General features: G+C 53.4%; 1 protein-coding gene across 1 annotated transcript in view; it reads right to left on the reverse strand.

Moving 5' to 3' along the window:
* DSCAML1 (DS cell adhesion molecule like 1) overlaps positions 1–17,042 on the reverse strand; it is a 366,160-nt gene extending 349,118 nt beyond the window's left edge. Inside the window, exon 1 of the mRNA XM_002693002.7 lies at positions 16,790–17,042. Within this exon, the coding sequence (XP_002693048.1) occupies positions 16,790–17,012 (223 nt within the window). The 5' untranslated portion in view covers positions 17,013–17,042. The remainder of the gene's footprint in view (positions 1–16,789) is intronic.
* Positions 17,043–17,452: the final 410 nt, after the last annotated feature.

The following is a 17,452-nucleotide window of genomic DNA, read 5'->3' on the forward strand; positions in this document are numbered from 1 at the left end:
AAGGATGAGTAAGAGACAGTTCCCACCTTGCAGATGCTTCCAGCCTAGCACAGGGACGGCAAAATGTTGAAACGGCTCATTCTCCACACCAAGCCAAGTCCAAAGCCGTGGTCCACTCCCAGGCATCCATAGTATAAGAGAGACACTGACATTGCTTAGATAAGGGATGTTTATTGAGCACCTATTAGATGCAAAGATGTTCACACCCAGTCCCCCAGTCCATCTTTATAATCCTGAGAGGGGATGCCATGGTGTTACAGAAATTAAAATGGAGGAAGTCTTGTTCAGGCTTGAGAAGCAGGAGAGCAGGCCTCTGACCTCCCTGGACACTGCCCAGATTCTGTGCCTGCCTGGAAACACAACTAGTCAGGCAACATTTTAGATAAGAAAGGGTGTGGGTCTTGGAATTCTTGAGCACTTGGAGGGCAGGCCAACCCCCTGGGGTCTAACAAAATCTTATGACTCACAATGTGAAACAAATGGTATTATAAAAACGTTAAAGGAAACCCAGAGCTGCATTTTTATGCAAACTGATGATGATATCACTTTGTGGCCCAGGATTATAAGCAGGAACCCCCAAACTGCAATTTGCAGTCTCACCTATGGAGTGGACACATTGCCCAGGACCTTTTCCTAATTGGGACTCCAGATTGCTGTTACTTGGGACTTCCCAGCATGCCGTTTTAAGTCTGAATGTTGGTTGGCCCAATATGGTGGTGTGTGTGCTGCTGTTATTACTGTTTAGCTGCTAAATCATGTCGACTCTTTGTGACCTCATGGACTACAGCCCACCAGGCTCCTCTGTCCATGGGATTTCCCAGGCAAGAATACTGGAGTGGGTGGCCATTTCCTTCTCCAGGGGAGTCTTCCTGACCCAGGGATGGAACCTCTGTCTCCTGGATTGCAGGTGGGTTCTTTAACACTGAGCCACCAGGGAAGCCTGTACATGCTGTTCCTCTTCTCTATTGTTTCTCTTTCTCTTTTCTTTTAATGATTGTATATTGAAATTAAGTTAAATAATTCTCTATTAAATATTGAAGTCATGTATTTGTATGTAATGAGTAGTTTCTTTTGTTAACAAATCCTTCAAACCTAAAATGAAGTAAAACTTTTGGCAAAACATATGGCCTCTTTTTTATCATTCCCTTTTGGAGGCTAAGCACAGTTACGTGATTTGCCTGAGATGACAGAGCTAATAAGCTACAGAACTGGAATCTGAACCCAGTGCTCTCAACAGGATCTTAGCACACTTTCTAACACACCAGAGCCAAAAGGTAAAAGGTCTGAGACCATGTTCTAAGAGGAAAGGCTCCCAAAGTGGGATGCTGCCTGGACGAGAGAAGCTGCAGAAGACCCTGGGAGCCATCTTCCCCTCCGGAGATCAATTTGGAAAATGTGTTGTCCCAAGGGATGGGATGAGGACTGGTGTCACCATGAGTAGATCAATCCAAGCTTAGGAATAAGAGATATCACCGCCTCCCTCAGGTTCTAAAACCATCCCTGACACTGACCGACTATGGAATTCCCTTCCCCTCTCTGGTCATCCATTCCTTCACTCATAAAATGGAGGGGGGATCCATGAGACTGCAAAGATCCCATGAGTCTCTGACATATCGCCATTGCAACACTCGATCACACAGGTGAACATGCTCACGACAGCAGCTACCTGACAATGTCAAGGCCACCCGGCAAGCACAGCTGTCTGCAACACTCAGCCCAGCACAGGACTCGGTCTTGCCTGCCATTGTGGGAAACAGCCCTGCATGATGGAATCAGGACCTTCCCTCCCTACCAAGGAGCCTGCCTCCTTAGGAAGGGCCACCTCTCAGCAGGTGGAGGCAAACCCAGAGCAAGAGGGGCCCAGTCCCAGGTCTCCAGCTGGAAGCCACTCCTTCTCTACCAGCAAGATCAAGGAGCAACCAAACGATTCCGCTGCTTGTTTAAAGAACGTTGCAGGGGACCCAACTTGACCTCAATTTCCACAACTTTATCAGGAGGGGGAGGGCCTGCATCCAGACCATATTAATATTCTCAGCTTAACTCTGAGCCGAGCCTCCAGGGAGAATATACCGGGCAGCTCATTGAGGAAGGCCATTAAGGCTCATTGGTCAGAGCAATTCACATCAGCTCATAAAAAGCCGTGATGAAGCCATTAGCAGCAGAGCTGGAAAACACATCCCTGGGCTCCTTGCTGTGGTGTCAGGGGCATCCTCTCAGCAGCAAATGCATTTGCTATCCCCACCCAGCACTGCACCCTTATTGGCTACAGGGGAGCAACGGGATGAGGGGGGAACTGGGAAGCACAGCTTCCCTACCCACGTCCTCTCACTGCCTCCACTGTATCAGTCCTGGGGGTGGTGGCCAAGCAAGTCTGCTCTGTGCAAGAGGAAAGGGACTCTCAGAAGCCTGTCCAATTCACAGGGGCTTGGGTGTTCTCCAAGGCCATGAAATCATTCCATTCGCAAGTAAGCAGGCTAAGGCTTGGGAAGTTTCTTCTCCGATCCACTCTCCCCAGATTCCCGGAAGCCTGCTCACCTTCCAAAGGTTTCTTTACTGACATTCGATCAACAATTATTCACTAAGCACCTTCTTCCTGCCAGGCCCTGTTGTAAGCCCTTTACTTGTATGACCTCTTTTCATCCTCCCAACAACCCTATGAGGGAGATACTGTTATTATTCCAGTTCACAGATGAGGAAACTAAGGCACTGAGAGATCAAAGCAACTTTCCCAAGACCACACGACTGGTAACCAAGGGCTCCGGGTGCAGATGAAGCAACTGAGTCCAGAGTCTGATTTCTTAACCCTCAGATGGTGGTAACCAGTGCAACAATAAAGAGGGGGCTTATACCATTCTGGAAAAAAAAAAAAACACCCGGCCACCAACTTCCCTATTCAGCTGACCACGAGCAAGATTTATACATCTGCACACCTATGTGCACACACGCACACACATCCTGGGAGAGGGGCCCCTGTCAGACTCAACACTTCAGACAACGCTCAGCCTGTGGGAACAGGAACATCACTCTCGAGTTCTGGGTACTTCCTGAGACAACCTAGTTAATCAGACACACTCACCATGGCAGCTTTATGGATTTTGGAAGCCAAAATCCATCAAGAAACAGAAAGACTCTACATTATGCCTGACAAATGGACTTAGGAAGCTGAGAAAGATCTCTGACAGAGAGGAACTCAGGAACTGTCTGATTTAAGGGGCCGGGTAAGAAAATATTTAAGGATCTGTATGATGCAGCCCTCAGTGATAAGACCAACTGCAATAATACTAGCAACCATGGATTTCACTAACTGCGGGCCAGGCTGGGTGCTCTCACTTAACCTCATGACTCTCTTAGGTGATGTTGTAATTCCCATTGCTGTTGTTTAGCTGCTAAGTCGTGTCCGACTCTTTGTGACCACATGGACTGTAGTCTGCCAGTCTCCTCTGTCCATGGGATTTCCCAGGCAAGAATACTGGAGGGGGTTCCCATTCCCTTCTCCAGGGGATCCTCCCCACCCAGGGGTCAAACCTGCATCTCCTACATTGGCAGGTGGATTCTTTACCACTGTGACACCTGAGAAATATTCCCATTGCACCGATAAGGAAATTAAGACTCCAAGAAGTTAAGTAACTCACACAATGTAACCCAGAGTGTAAGTGTTGGAGGTGGGCTGGGACCCAACTTTGCCTGACTTCAGAGCCTGGGAAGGAAACTGCTGTATTGTAGGAAACATGCTGAAGACAAGAGGAATCAAGCCACAGCATCTGGTTTTCCAGGCTGGGTATCCCTCCCCATCCTTTCTTCCCTCCCAAACCTACCCTAAATACACATTCCTAGTCTCCTCATCCCTGCCTGCAGAGACAGCCCCTGGCCCAGGCTTCCCTTGGCTCCAGGCTTCTGGAAGGACCATCAGCCACAATAGCAACAGCCTTCCTGCCCTCTGGGCCTTGGATCCTGCCAGAGCCAAGGACGTGGGGTTCTCAGGAACTACAAATGGGTGGATGTAATTGATGAATGGACTGGGATTGTCCAGCCACCTGTCAGGGCTGAAGAAACAGCAGATTGATAGCAAAAGGTGAGTAGCCTCATATTTCTCCCACCCTGGGATGTGAGCCGCTGTCTTCCAAGTCTGGGGGAGCTGGGGAGGATTAGACAAACCATTCATTTCTGCTTACGGCTCTGACAGTGCATTGCCATTATGAAGCATCACCCTCAGGTGTAAAACAATAGCATTTTGCACTTACGTCGGGTTCATATTTTACCATCACAAGGCACCTGTCAGCCCAGAATGCAGAAGCCCTTAAATAAACATTAATTCAGCCTCACCCCATCTGCCAAGAGAAAGGAGTAAGCAAATCTATAAAGGGGAAACTGAGGCACTAACTCCCTCAAGTCTCCACCACGTACCCAGATGGTGGCGGGCACATGGGACAGTGAGCAGCCACAGGAGCAATGAGCACACTCAGTCACCATCCATAGGAAGGGCAGTAGCGAGGGCCTGGGGGCCTTGACCCCACCTCACAGAGTCTGGAGAGGATTTGATGGTGGTGGCTTTCCCTCCTTCTCAGGCTCCTGTTTGAATCTTCAGAGCAGTGAAAGAGCCCCAGCCAGCTCTGGGGAGCACAGAAGTGTGGGACAATAGTCTGAGACCTGAGACAAGTCTTCACTCCTGGGGCTCATTGCTGAAGTGCTGTGTGACCTCAGGTAAACCACTTAGCCTTTCTGACCCTCCAATGTCCTCATTCACAAAAGGGGGAGGACTGTACTATCTTACCTGTCCTCCAGGTGAGACAGAACGTGAAAGTAATGGTTCCACATAATGAGGATGCAGGACTAGGAGGGATGGGATTGTTATTAGCTTTGAGTTCCAGAGATTCTCCGAGAAGACCAGGGAGATGAAAAATACAGCAAAGGGTGGCTGGGGCCCAGCTCCCTTCTGCAGCTCTGCATTTGTGGGTGACTCCATCACCCTCCAACAATCTCCTCTCCCAGGTCCTTCCTGACTCGGGGCCAGGAGACACTTACTCCTTCAGGAGTTCTTTACCCAGCACCAGCCATGTGTTCAACAGGACCCTAGGTGTGGTGAAAAGCATCAAACTCCAGAGAACGTTCCCACCCCCTCCCCCCCACCACCACCATTCAAAAGCCTGCAGAGGAGACAGGAGCAGGAAAAGGGTTAACCCACTGCCCAGGGCAGAGTCTGCCGAAGGGCTCAGAGCCTTTCTCTAATTTCATTTTGGCTGTACACCTACTCCCCGAAGGCTCCCTCTGGCTGATGGGACAGAGCTCTCAAAAGAAAGGAGACTAACATTGACTGAGTGCCTACTGTTTGCTTCAGGGGCATTCTCTCATGGAATCCCCACGCAGAGGTACAAGGTGGGCCCTGGGGATCTCATCCCATGTGCACACCGTCACTTGGTCGTGCCCAACCCTCTGCAACCCCAGACTGGAGCCCGCCAGGCTGCTCTGTCCATGGGATTTCCCAGGCAAGAATCCCAGCGCAGGCTGCCATTTCCTCCTCCAGGGGCTCTTCCTGACCCAGAGATCGAATCCCCATCACCTGCACTGGCAGGCGGGTTCTTTACCACTGAGCCCCCTGGGAAACCCAAGTCTCATCCTACAAGTGAGGAAAAAGATGGTAGAGCCAGGAGGCCACCAAGCCAACCCTCAGTCAAGGTCTGCATGGCTCCCAATCCTGAGACTTTTTCCAACATGACGCTGAAGAGTTCAAGGTTTGAGGCCTTATGAGAATTCTCTCTTTCATTTCTCCTCTGGAAGCCGGTCCTAATTTGGAAAGCAAATCCTTGGACAGGAAACTCCGACTTTCCCCTTAAATCTCAGCCATCTCCCCCGGCTCTTTCTTTCCTCTGCAGACAGAACCAGGCAGATTTACAGAGAGAATGAGAGGAGGGGGAAACACTTCATAAATAAAGAGAGAGAGATCAGATCAACAGCAAAGCTTCTTCTGGTCAAAGGGGGAAATGGATTTTTAATAGAAAATGGAAGTTATGGGCTTGGTTGTGATGTGACAGACGCCCAGACTTAAACCCATTTAATCTTCTCCGCCGGTTAACATTGAGCACCACCCCGATGCCGCGTTTCATAAAACAGGCTCCAAATGGCTGGGAGATTAGAAGTGTAGAAATAGCACAGCAATATTTTTAAACCAGAAATAGCCCCCAGGCATTTGGGCTGCCCCAGGGTCACCCCTGAAACCTAAATATCCATCGTATCAACTCGTCCGCCTGCCCTGTGCTGTCTGGCCATTGGGATTAGTTTGGCGAAGGAAACTCAACACGCGCGCAGTCAACACCCAGGGGCCCCCACCCCACCTGCCTGACTTGGGATGGAGGTGTCTGGCCAGCTGAGGCTTCCTCCAGGTGCACACTGAATGGTCCCCATGTCATCATCTCCAATCATCGTAAATGACAACCCGAGGAGACTGACATATTAACGCCCTACCACCTCCACTGGGAGAAGTGAGTCATTATTTTTTTTCTCTTCCTTTACAATATTTACCCTTCTCTTTCACTGCATATTTCATCCAGGAGCATCTGCTGATTCTGGGGCCCCTGCCACCTGCCACCCCCCACCCCAAGAGACGGACAAGAACCCCCAAGGGGTATCCAGACCTGGGCACAGGCAGTGGGGCTGGACAGGAGTAGGGAGAAGAGGAGTGGGCAGGGCTTCTCCGCAGGACTGTGAGCTGCCTTGCTCACCACTCTGTCCCCTGGGCCGAGCGCAGCACTAGGCACGTAGCACAGAGGTTAAACACCCAGACTCTGATGCCCTTTGCTCTTCCCCCTGACAAGCACTGTAACCTCAGGCAAGATGACCTCACCTCTCTCTGCACCTTGGTTTTCTCATCTATAAAATGGGGGTGACCATATCTACTTCAGGGGTTGTTAGAATTAGATGAGTTAATATGTAAGTGGTATAGGTAACCACCTAAGTGTTCACTGCTGTTGTATTATCATGAGAGTGAGCAGACAGGAAGTATTTGTGGAATAAATATCCCTCAGCAAATACTTACCTCTCACCAACAATGATGATGACAACTTCAGACAGTATCTCCAACATTATTAGTTGTCAGAACCACCTGGAGAGCTTGTTACACATGTGCATCCTTAGATACCAGATCCACCATGTCTGTTAAAGGGCCAGGGAACTCCATTTCTGAGGCAGGTGGTCCTCTGTCTACACTCACAATAATGCTCCATAGACCTGCCATACTGGATTTCTACCCACTCTCCCAACAACAGGCTGTTCTCCTGGGCTTGGCTGACAGGATCTTAGCCCTGCATTAATTTCCTTAATTTGGCGATCAAGTTAATAAAATAATAATGGTGTGATCGATAGACAGGCCACTGCCATACCCACATCTACCACAGCACACACACCCGCCCCCCCACCCCCCCACCCCCGCCCTCACACAGAGCTGTTGTTTTAATGCAGATGTGGCCCCGTGAGGTTTCTTGGATTAATTTGCAAAGTTGATTACTCCGCTGCAGCTCCACACAAAGGTTTTCATAAAAGAGATGTATCATTTGTCTTCACTCTGTTCTTGTTCCATAGTTGGAAAAACAGATCTCAGAGAGGACCAACCAGTGGGGCTTCAGCTCAACCACCATGTCTATCCAAAGCTCAGGTAAGGACCAGAGAGACAAGGTCCAGCCCACCGTCAGAAAACCCCCCATGCTGTATTCACAGCTTGGAGACAACCTGAGGTTAGACCCTGAGGCAGAGAAGGGCCAGTCTCCCCAGACAGCATCCAAGCACTAATACTTTTCTGGGACAGGATGGTGCAGCTGGGACCAAGTCCCATACCCTCTGTCCCCAAACCTGGCATTCCCGCTTCATCTCTATCCTCACCATTATCATGGTCACCATTGCCTTTTTTTTTTTTTTTTTAGCATTTATTGTGTGCCAGGCGCTGTGAGAAGGCCCTTCCTTGCATTATGGTGCTACAAGCACCCTCTAATGGGGCTACTGCCCAAGACCCCATTTTACAGCTCAGACAACAGGGTCTTCGAGAGATCAAGTAATTTCCTCAGTAGCACAGCCAGGGCTGGCAGAGCGGCATTTCAAACTACCTTACACCAGCTGCATTTCTCAATGGGAGCACTGCATTCTACTCTCAGAATGTCTCCAAGATGTGATCATCCTTACATGGGGGTTTTCTGATGAATGAGAGCCATTTGGGGGATGACAATTCTGAATTATTTGGGGCTGCCCCAGGCATCAGACATTTCATCCCTAATCATCCCTCCCCACCCCCCACTATATACTCCCTACCCTCGTCACTATAACAACCCCAAAGTATCTCCCCCAACTTCCAAACAGCCCTAAGAAAGCAGTATCACCCCGATGAGAAGCAATGCCCCAAGGCCCAAGTGGCCACCTCTGTCATCAGAAACATGGGGTTTTTTTCTTTCCCCCTTAGGATTCTTAGCACAAACATAGGTCCTATAACCAGCAATCAGAAAGCTCTGAGATCCAGTAAAGATCCTTCAACCTACAAGGCCCCTCACCATCAGCTCCATATGGAACTCCAGGAGGAGTTATGAGCAACAGCTGACAGTCAAACAGACTCTAATCTTCCAGCCCCTCCTGGACAGGGCCTGTCAAAAGAAGACCCCTTGTGGCCAGAAAGGTCTTTCCCAGGAGTCAGCTCAGACAGCACAGTTGTCCCCAGAGATTCCTAGATTTAGACTGTTCACGCTGGAGGGATTTAAGAGATTATTTTGTCCAATCTCCTCCATTTACAGATGGGGAGAGCGAGGCCTAGAGAGTCATACACTCCCAGATACACAGCTGGCCAGAGTCCTGGCTGGGACCCAAGCCCTGTCTCCACCGATCTTGCAGTTCTGGCTGCTCCAGCAACCCAGGCATGGAGGGCATCATGGAGAAAGGAAGCCACAGCACAGGAGCGAGAGTTAGAGGGGCCAGGGCTGCTGGTCGGCTGCCTAGAGGAGAGGGCTCAGGTGGGCAGGACATCTGCATACTAGTGGTCAGTGTGCCCATGTAGAAGAGGATCCATAGATCCCGCCTCCATGTGACCTAAAAGGTAGGAGCAAGAGTCAGCGAGTAGGAGGTCAGGGCCAAGACAGAACTGGCTGATCACAAGGGTGAGCTCTGTATACTCAGAGATGTCTGGCGGGGAATGGGGTGCCTTGAAAGGAAGGAGTTTCCTGTGACTGGAAGTGCTGGAGCAGAGGAGGAACACCGCTGGGGGGAAAGCGCAGAGGGGATCAGGCAGCTGATGAGGGGATGAATTCAGTGTCCCTGAACGTGACTTCCAACCTGGAAGACTTGGACCCATGGCAGTCACACCTTCAAGGCAGGTCCCCCATCCTTCTCCTCACCCATGGCTCTGGGAGGCCACTCCAGATACCAGATACAAGGTGACCATGGCCCTGACTCAGCTGGGTTCTCAGGGTCTGTTGCTGTTCAGTTGCTCAGGCGTATCCGATGCTTCGAGGCCCCATGGACTGCAGCACACCAGGCCCAGTCCGTCTCCCAGAGTCTGCTCACACTCATGTCCATTGAGTCAGTGATGCCATCCAAGCATCTCATCCTCTGTCACCCCTTTCTCCTCCTGCCCTCAATCTTTCCCAGCACCGGAGTCTTTTCCAATGAGTCAGCTCAGGGCCTGGATTCCAGTAATTGCCGTGACCTCAAACAAGGTCACACAAGATGGGACCCTGTGCCTACTCTCCTTCCCACACACACACACACACAAAAGTGTGGATTCCCAGCAGGGAAAATACCCTCAAGGGAACGTCCAGAGGACTACGGAGTAAACAGACGTCTAAGCACCTAGGGATGGAGGAGAGGTAAGCTCCTTCCACACCCCCGGGCACTGGGGCCACAGGGAATCTGCCAAGACTGCTCCATGAAGATAGTTGCCAGCCCTGCTGGGTCTCATTGGCTGTCCCCCACACTGATGAAAAGGCTAGAAAATTCTCCATATGTGGGGCGCCCAGGAAGGGGGAGACAGCCACACACAGCTGTGAGATCTTTGCTGTTCCTGTATGATGAGATGACAGTAATTATACCTCACGTTTCGGCAGAGCATTTATAAGGCTGAAACTGGTCTGCTGTGGTTTTTCACACGTGTGTGTTTATATGTGGCCCTCGTCAGCTTACAGGGGATTGTCGCATGCTCTACAGTTGTATGGCTTTCATCCTTCTTGTGCCCAGGCAATAACCAACCCCGGGGGGATGATCAGGACCGGGATTATTTTGCCCATTTTACAGATTAGGAAGTAGAGGGACATGAACTATTAGGTGACGTGCCTAAATTAGGCTGAGCCTAGTTTTCTAGGTTTATGAATAACGCTTCTTCACAGACACACACAGAGTTTAACGGAGATGCAACCAGCCTTTGAATAACTGTTCTTAATGAAGATGGTGACCTTGGAAACCGTCAACACAAGCATCAAGGAGAGCAAGGGCATGGGGAAGTGGGGCGGGAGGTGGCTGAACGGATGAGGGGAGAGCAGCTGAATGGCAGCGGTGGTGCCCAAGGCCAATGCTATTCACGCTAAAGTAGCGCGGGACAAACATCTGTTAAACAGGGCACAACCGGCTGTGCCACAGCCCCACCCCCCACTCACGGAACCGCAGGCCACAACCTGCCATGAGCAGCACGTGACCTCTGGGCCATTGGCTGCTTCCCTGCGACTGTCTGGGTGATGGAGAGAGGAGTGGTCTGGGGATCCCCAACATCTAGGGCTGTCAGGTGTGTCCTCTATACATGAAACTACCTGAAAAACAGTGAAATCCATCCAGCTACAAGGTGTGGGGGGCGGCTCACCCTGAGCAGCACATTTACACAGGTTTATGGCATTAAATCCAGGCTAGTTCTTACTCCATCCAATCACAGTCAAGATTTACCAGCCAACCCCAACCTTCCTCAGACAAGTATGAGACTGGCCTTTGCCTCACCCTCAAGTCCAGATCTGGAGCCCATCTGCGCCCTCACCCTTTCCACAGCTGCCACCAGTTGCGGCTGGGGAATGGGAGTGTGCTGGACACCCTGCTCCCAGGGAAACCCAGGTGTCTGCATGGCCCCAGCTACCTGGCTGAGGATGGATCCTGCCGGCTACCCAACTGATAGATGGTAGAAGGAAGCTGTGATGTTCCCTGCCCTGGCCACCACTCAGTCTTCTTACTGCTACAAAGTCTAAGTCAGTTGGCTTGGCCAAAACTGTGGCTCATTAGTACAACTGACAGAACCTAATAATCAAGCAGGAGATGTGGGTTTGAATCCCTGGGTGGGAAAGATCCCCAGATCCCCTGGAGAAGGAAATGGCAACCCACTCCAGTATTCTTAGCTGGGAAATTTCATGGACAGAGGAGCCTGGTGGGCTACAGAACAGTCAGACTCGACTTAGTGGCTAAATAGCAGCAATGGTGGGCTGGGGGTGAAAGTAGTGCAGAAAAATAGAAGAGGTCTAAGCTTTACTGAGAATCAGTTATATTCTAGCTATGCTGTATACATCATCTCCTTTAATCCCATTTCAGAGCCGGAGAAAGTGAGGCTCAGAGGCCCAATGTCCCCTATTAAGGGCAGAACAAGGATGTGAATGAAGGGTTTGCCTTGACTCAGAATATCCACTACACCATCGAGTTGAAATCTCATTTTTCTTTACAATTTTAATATACAAAATGCTCTGGTTGGAAGAATTGAGGGATGGGAGCTTGAAGCTCTGCCCACTGGCCTTCTCTCCCTCTAGCTGTCCCCTGAGGCTCCACCCCACATCTTAGGGCTCCACCCCCACCTTCTTCAGAAATGTCTGTGGGACCAGAGCCCTCCCAGATCACTGCCAGCGTCTGACTCTTTGCAATCCCATGACTGCAGCCTGCCAGGCTCCTCTGTCCATGGGATTCTCCAGGCAAGAATACTGGAGTGGGTTGCCATTTCCTCCTCCAGGGGATCTTCCCGATTTCCCAACCCAGGAATTGAACCCTCATCTCCTGCAATGGCAGGCACATTCTTTACCACTGAGCCACCGGGGAAGCCCCTCCCAGATTATTAGATGTGCAGAAAAGCACTCTGGGAGGCCTTGGAGCTGCACTTGCCAGGGTGGGATTTGCCCAGGGCCCTGGAAGTGCAGACAGAATCATTCTCGAGGCCGCCTCCCTACCTCGGACATCCCAGCTGACTCTGTGGGAAGGAGCACAGTAGCTGCCACAAACTGTTGGCTCTTCAAGCATTACTCCCAGCTCTTTATTCATCAGTCCTCTGACCACAGCGCCTGCCTTCCTACTGCCCCCCACTCCAACCACTGCATGTGACAGAAGGCACCTTAACAAAGGGAGAAGAGGAGGCTGGGGCCTCTTCCTCTCAGAGGCCACAACCTCCTCCCACACTGGACACTGACGAACCAAGAGGGTGTAAGGGCATTTTGTCTCACTTGATACTCCCTTCCCATCAGCTGCGGCTTCTCCACCTACTGACCACAGCCCTAAACTGCCTCCATCCTGAGGGTGCACACACCAGAAGGTGAATGTTGGTGCTGGATTCCCATGGCTGGTGTGCCCCTCTCTCCTTTCTGCAGCACAGGTGGGACAACCCACACCCCAAGTCTGGTCCGCCTTTAGGCATCTCTGCCACTGTCACACATTCCATCCCCGTTGCAAGCTCGAGGGCCTGCCTTGCCAGGAGGAGGACTCAGTGCTAAACCCCTGGGGGGCTAAAACTTGGAAGAAAGAAGCACCCCTGAAAACATCCTCCTTCTCCCACTCTTGCCCCACTCCCACTCCACCCAAGGAAAGAAGTCACTGCCTGGCTTTTACTGAGGCCAAGATCAAGATGCTATCAAGATGCTACCCAAGGCTCCTGGCCTGGCTAGGTGAGCATGCAAATCTGTATGCAAATTACATGCAAATCCAGGGCTTGCCCTTGGGTCCCTGGCACCCTGCCATGTCTGCTGCCTGTGGCTCACCCCATTCAGGCACCTGGGTGCTGTCTAGAATCTACTGAGCTAGGGGCTGAGAAAGCACTTTGGAAGCAGGGGGCTTTTCTTCTTGACTGCTTCCAGTGCCCCCAAGAAACACCTCCTCCAGGATCACGTGGGAGGGGAGAGTCTCTCCCAGCCTGGTACCCATTCCCCTGAAAAAAAAAGAAAAGAAAGCTCTCTGAACATCCACCCTCCCTTCAACTCATCCATAAATAAAATCATCCTTCATCAGGCTGAGCAGGGGACCAAGCAAGTTACAAGAATGGAATCTCCGAAGACCAGGAGCAGGTAAGGGGGCCACGAAGTCTGCACCCCTCTGTTAAAAGCCCACAGAGTTACCCTGTGTCCGGATACTCCTAGTCAGCCTGTTGGTGGGGATGGGCTTGCTTCTTTAGCAAAGCATCGCTGGGCCAACCCCCACCCCTGCCGCCATTTGCTTGCCCACCTCCTCTTCATTCCTCAATCTGAGAAAAATAAGCCTCTTCAGCCAGTCTCCTGGGATCTGCTCAACTTAAGCGCTGCCTTTGGGTCAACTGCTTACTTGCTTTTTGTTTCTAATTGAGCTCCCCAGTCTGCTGCAGAAATACATTCAAGGCAGCTGACTTTGATGCCCAGAAATACGAAACATCTGAAAGGTTTGTCAGGCATCATGACAACCCCATTCTCTCCCTATGTTATGCAGGCACCCAGGGCTTCTCTGCCTACCTACCCTCTCCCCAATGCCCATGGGTCCTTCACCTGCTTCCCCGAAGTTGTGTCTGCCAGGTCGAGATTTTAAAAACACACTCGCTGAGCGCCCCCCCTCCTGCCTTTAATTAGACTCTGAACAGAGTGTTAGAGATTTTTCTTAATGGTTTGACGAAGCCTTTTAATTTGGTCTTCTCAAGAGAGAGGAACCATGAGTCCCCATCCAAGAGGTTGGGGTGGGAAATGAAAAAAATCAATGCAACCCATTATTTTGGCTTTTAGAAAACAGGAATTTTAGTGCCGGGGAAGCTTGTTCTTTTGCACAGTAAAAATGCAAATGCAGGCAACACAGATGCTGGCACGCTGGATGGAACAACAGAGAGCGTCTCACTGGGGTTCATCTGGCTGCCCAAAACTGGATGCATTTGGCAATAATAAGGTAGTTATTGGAGACTTGATAACCGATTATTAAAACACCTTCCCACTTTAGTTCTGGGGAATCAGTCTGAAGCTCAGGCTTCATCAAAAAAAAAAAAAAAGGTATTTCAAGAGGAATGGAAATAACAGAAGCTTAAAACACATTCAATAACTGCTTAATTCCATCCAGAGGACGCTTCAGCTCATCTTGTTTTCTCCTCTCTCTCCCTGCCTCCTCCCGCTCCTCACAGATGGACGTACAAATTATTGCAAGAGGATATTGTTTTCTGTAACAGGCTCGAACATTCACATTTACATTTTCCTTGGTGCCGCGGGGGTGACTGGCAACGGGAGAGAAAAATACACCAAACCCCATCTTCGCTGCTCTCGCCTCCTCAACATCTCCCCCAGCCGCCTCCGCCACCCCCACCACCTTGCCACCCCAAGCAGAACAGGCCCCCGGGACCAGCCTGGCACCTAAGATCCAATTAAGGCACGAAGGAAGAGAAAGGCCTGTCTGGCAAGTCGCCCTGGCGCCCAACACAGATGCTGGAGCCTCTGAATGGCAGGGGCACCCGGGGCTCTGCAGATCCAAAGGCCACGTAGGTGTCGCCTCACCTGGCACCTCCAGCCTCCCACAGGCCCAAGGCCAGAGCGACTTCCTTCTCTGCTGGGAAAAGATTTTGCCCCTCGGGCTGTCCTGCCGCCTCCTGGGCCTTTCTCCGCCCCCACCCCCATCTTCCCCTTCCCTATCAAATAGCTTGGGCTTCATTTATTAATGCCCGCCTTCTGAAGGGGGGAGGGGAGAGCCCGTCAGGTATTCGCTAAGGGGCCTCGTCTTCGGGGATCGGCTACGCGGGAAGAGGTCTCCAGGAGCGGCGGGGGCCTGGGGGCGTGTGTGGACCGAGCTGGGCAACAGTGTGGTAGCGGCTCCGGCCTATGCTTTCTCGTCTGACAAAACGCAAGGGGTGGCGGATGGAGAGAGACCGAGAGAGAGAAAGCTGCTGCTCTTCACCTTATGTATTTTTAATATTAATGTAATTAAAGCTGCGAGCCGAGCCAGCCTGCGGGGGCGGAGGGAGGCAGGAAAAGCCTGGGGAGAGGGAGACTGGGGGGTGGGGGGGCGCGGTTGAACCACAGGCAGGCTTCTGGCTCCATTGAGGTGATGTGAGAGGGTGCTGTGCAGGGGTCAAGGGGTTAATCAATCTAGACCAGCCTTGGTGTGTTACCCCATGGACCCCACTGGGTCAGAGAAACTCAACTACTTTGTCCACGGTTCAGAGGCCGCCCCTCGCCCCGCACCCCGGTCTCCAGGCAAACCTCAGCACCATCTCGGCCTTCAATCTGGCTTTGACCGGCGGTATTTACAAATAAGATAAGGGTCACCTTTCTCCCCCAAAGCCACAAGATATTGCACTCAGTTCCCGCAGGTTGCAGACTCCAGACCCCTGGGGCGCGGGCAACGAAGGACTAGAGACCCCTCCGGGAGCGCCAACCCTGGACTGGATTGCCCTTCCCCCATCGCCTAGGGGTCAAGAGTTGCAACTGGGCCATCGCAGCCGCCTGGGCAAAGTAGGGGAGAGGCTGTCCCCCAGGGCGCGAAGGAGAAAAGTTGGAGGGCTGAACAGGTAAAGCTGAGCTCGGAAGAGCGAGCATGTGTGCTCCGCCGCGCAAGGGCGCGGAGTTCGGCCGCCTCCTCTCCCGCCATCCGCGCGCCTGGGGGCACGTCCTCTGCGAACGCCTGGGAAGTCCGAGCGCCGGGGACGGCCTGATGCCGACTTGGTGCCCAGGTGACTCTGGTCGAAGATGTGTGACCACTTCCAACCCCCAACCCCGGCCGCCTCGAGGATCAGGTGCGCAGAGCCCCAGCAGCAGGTCTGGACATGCCGGACACCTGGACCCACCCCTAGCAACGCCTTCTCTCCAGGGAAAGCGACACGCCCCCCCGCCCCCCCCCCAACCCAAGACTTGTCCCAGGTCGGCTGACCAGGCGCCGAAGCGTAGAATCTCGCACCTTGGGGCGCGCTGCCCGAGGTGGTCAGGTGGCTTAGCGAAGAAGCCGAGGCTAGTGCCCTGGGGCAGGGGTGGGGGGTGAGATGGGGCTGGGAGAAGGCGACCTCTAGGTTTGGAGAAGAAACTTGGTATCCGAGGGACCTCAAGTCTCGGGACCCCTAGCTCTCCTCGCCCTGCATCCAGCCAGGGCAAGGATAAGCGCCATGCGGTGCGATGCAGGGGGTCTGGAGCGGCGGAGGGGCACCCGGCAGCAGAGGGGAAGTAAGCCGCGGCCCCGTTCCACCAGGACTTCCAGGTGAACCGTCACGGCCGGAGGACCCCTCGACTCGGAGGGCACCCCGGGGTCCCAGCGCCACCCAGCCGCAGGCGGCGGGCAAGGGGCTGGGGGAGGGGTCCGGGCAGAACAGCGGCCCAGCAAGAAGCGGGGAGCTGAGGGGCTCTCTCACCATCACCCCGCCGGGCGCGCCCCCAAAACGGCAGGCGCGGGTGGCTGGCCGAGCGGTCCAGGGCGGACTCTCACCTGGCCGCTCTCCGGATGCCTGCCCCGCCCCCGGTGCCACCCACCCGGGGCCGGGGTGCGTCCCCCAGCCCCGAGTATCTGGAGGCCTCCCACCCAGCCACCCACCGCCGGGCACCCCGCCTCGCCGCCAGCCTCGCGCACCCCGGCCCCGCCGCCTCCGCCGCCCTGAAGCCCGCGCGGGTCTCACCTTTGTGTAAAGAGTCCAGGAGCAGGAGGAAAGTTACCAGCCACATGCCATAAAGAGGCCCTATTCTCCGGGGAGGTGGTCCTGTGGCCGGCCGTGCGGCAGCGCCTCTCCCCCGCTCAGCGCGCTCCCAGCCGCCCGCACTCCGCGCCCCGCTCTCTCCGCTCCTCAGCCCAGCGCTCGGCGGCGGCGGCTCCTCCCTCCTCGGCTCCCTCGCTCCTGTCATCCGCGGGGCTGGGCTAGGCGGCCGCTCTCCCCGCCCCCCCCCCCCCCCCCGCGGCACCCGGGCTGGGGAGCGCCTCGCGAGCCCCGAGCCCAGACGCCCCCTCACCCAGCCCCACAAGCCCAGGCACAGGGGCGAGGGCCCGGACCCCACGACCCGTACCAGGGTTCGCCGTCTGAGAGGCGAGGGGTCCCTGCCACCCACCGGCTCCCAGCCTGCGGTCGCGCACAGGCGTGTGCCATACGTGTGCTAAGAGCCCGCCCTGCCCGGACCAAGGGCGCCCCGGGTCTCCCCAGCTTGGTCAGCTGGGGCCACGGCTTCGTGCTTCCTTCCGACTCAGTTTACCACCTGGGTGGGGGAGCCTGATTCTCGGAGTAAAAGCCAGACGAAGACCCTTTGGTGCCGCCCCGGGTGACTGTCCATCTCAGAGCTGAAACCTGCAT

This window comes from Bos taurus, chromosome 15 (assembly GCF_002263795.3).
Source record: "Bos taurus isolate L1 Dominette 01449 registration number 42190680 breed Hereford chromosome 15, ARS-UCD2.0, whole genome shotgun sequence".
In the NCBI taxonomy this organism is placed as follows: Eukaryota; Metazoa; Chordata; class Mammalia; order Artiodactyla; family Bovidae; genus Bos; species Bos taurus.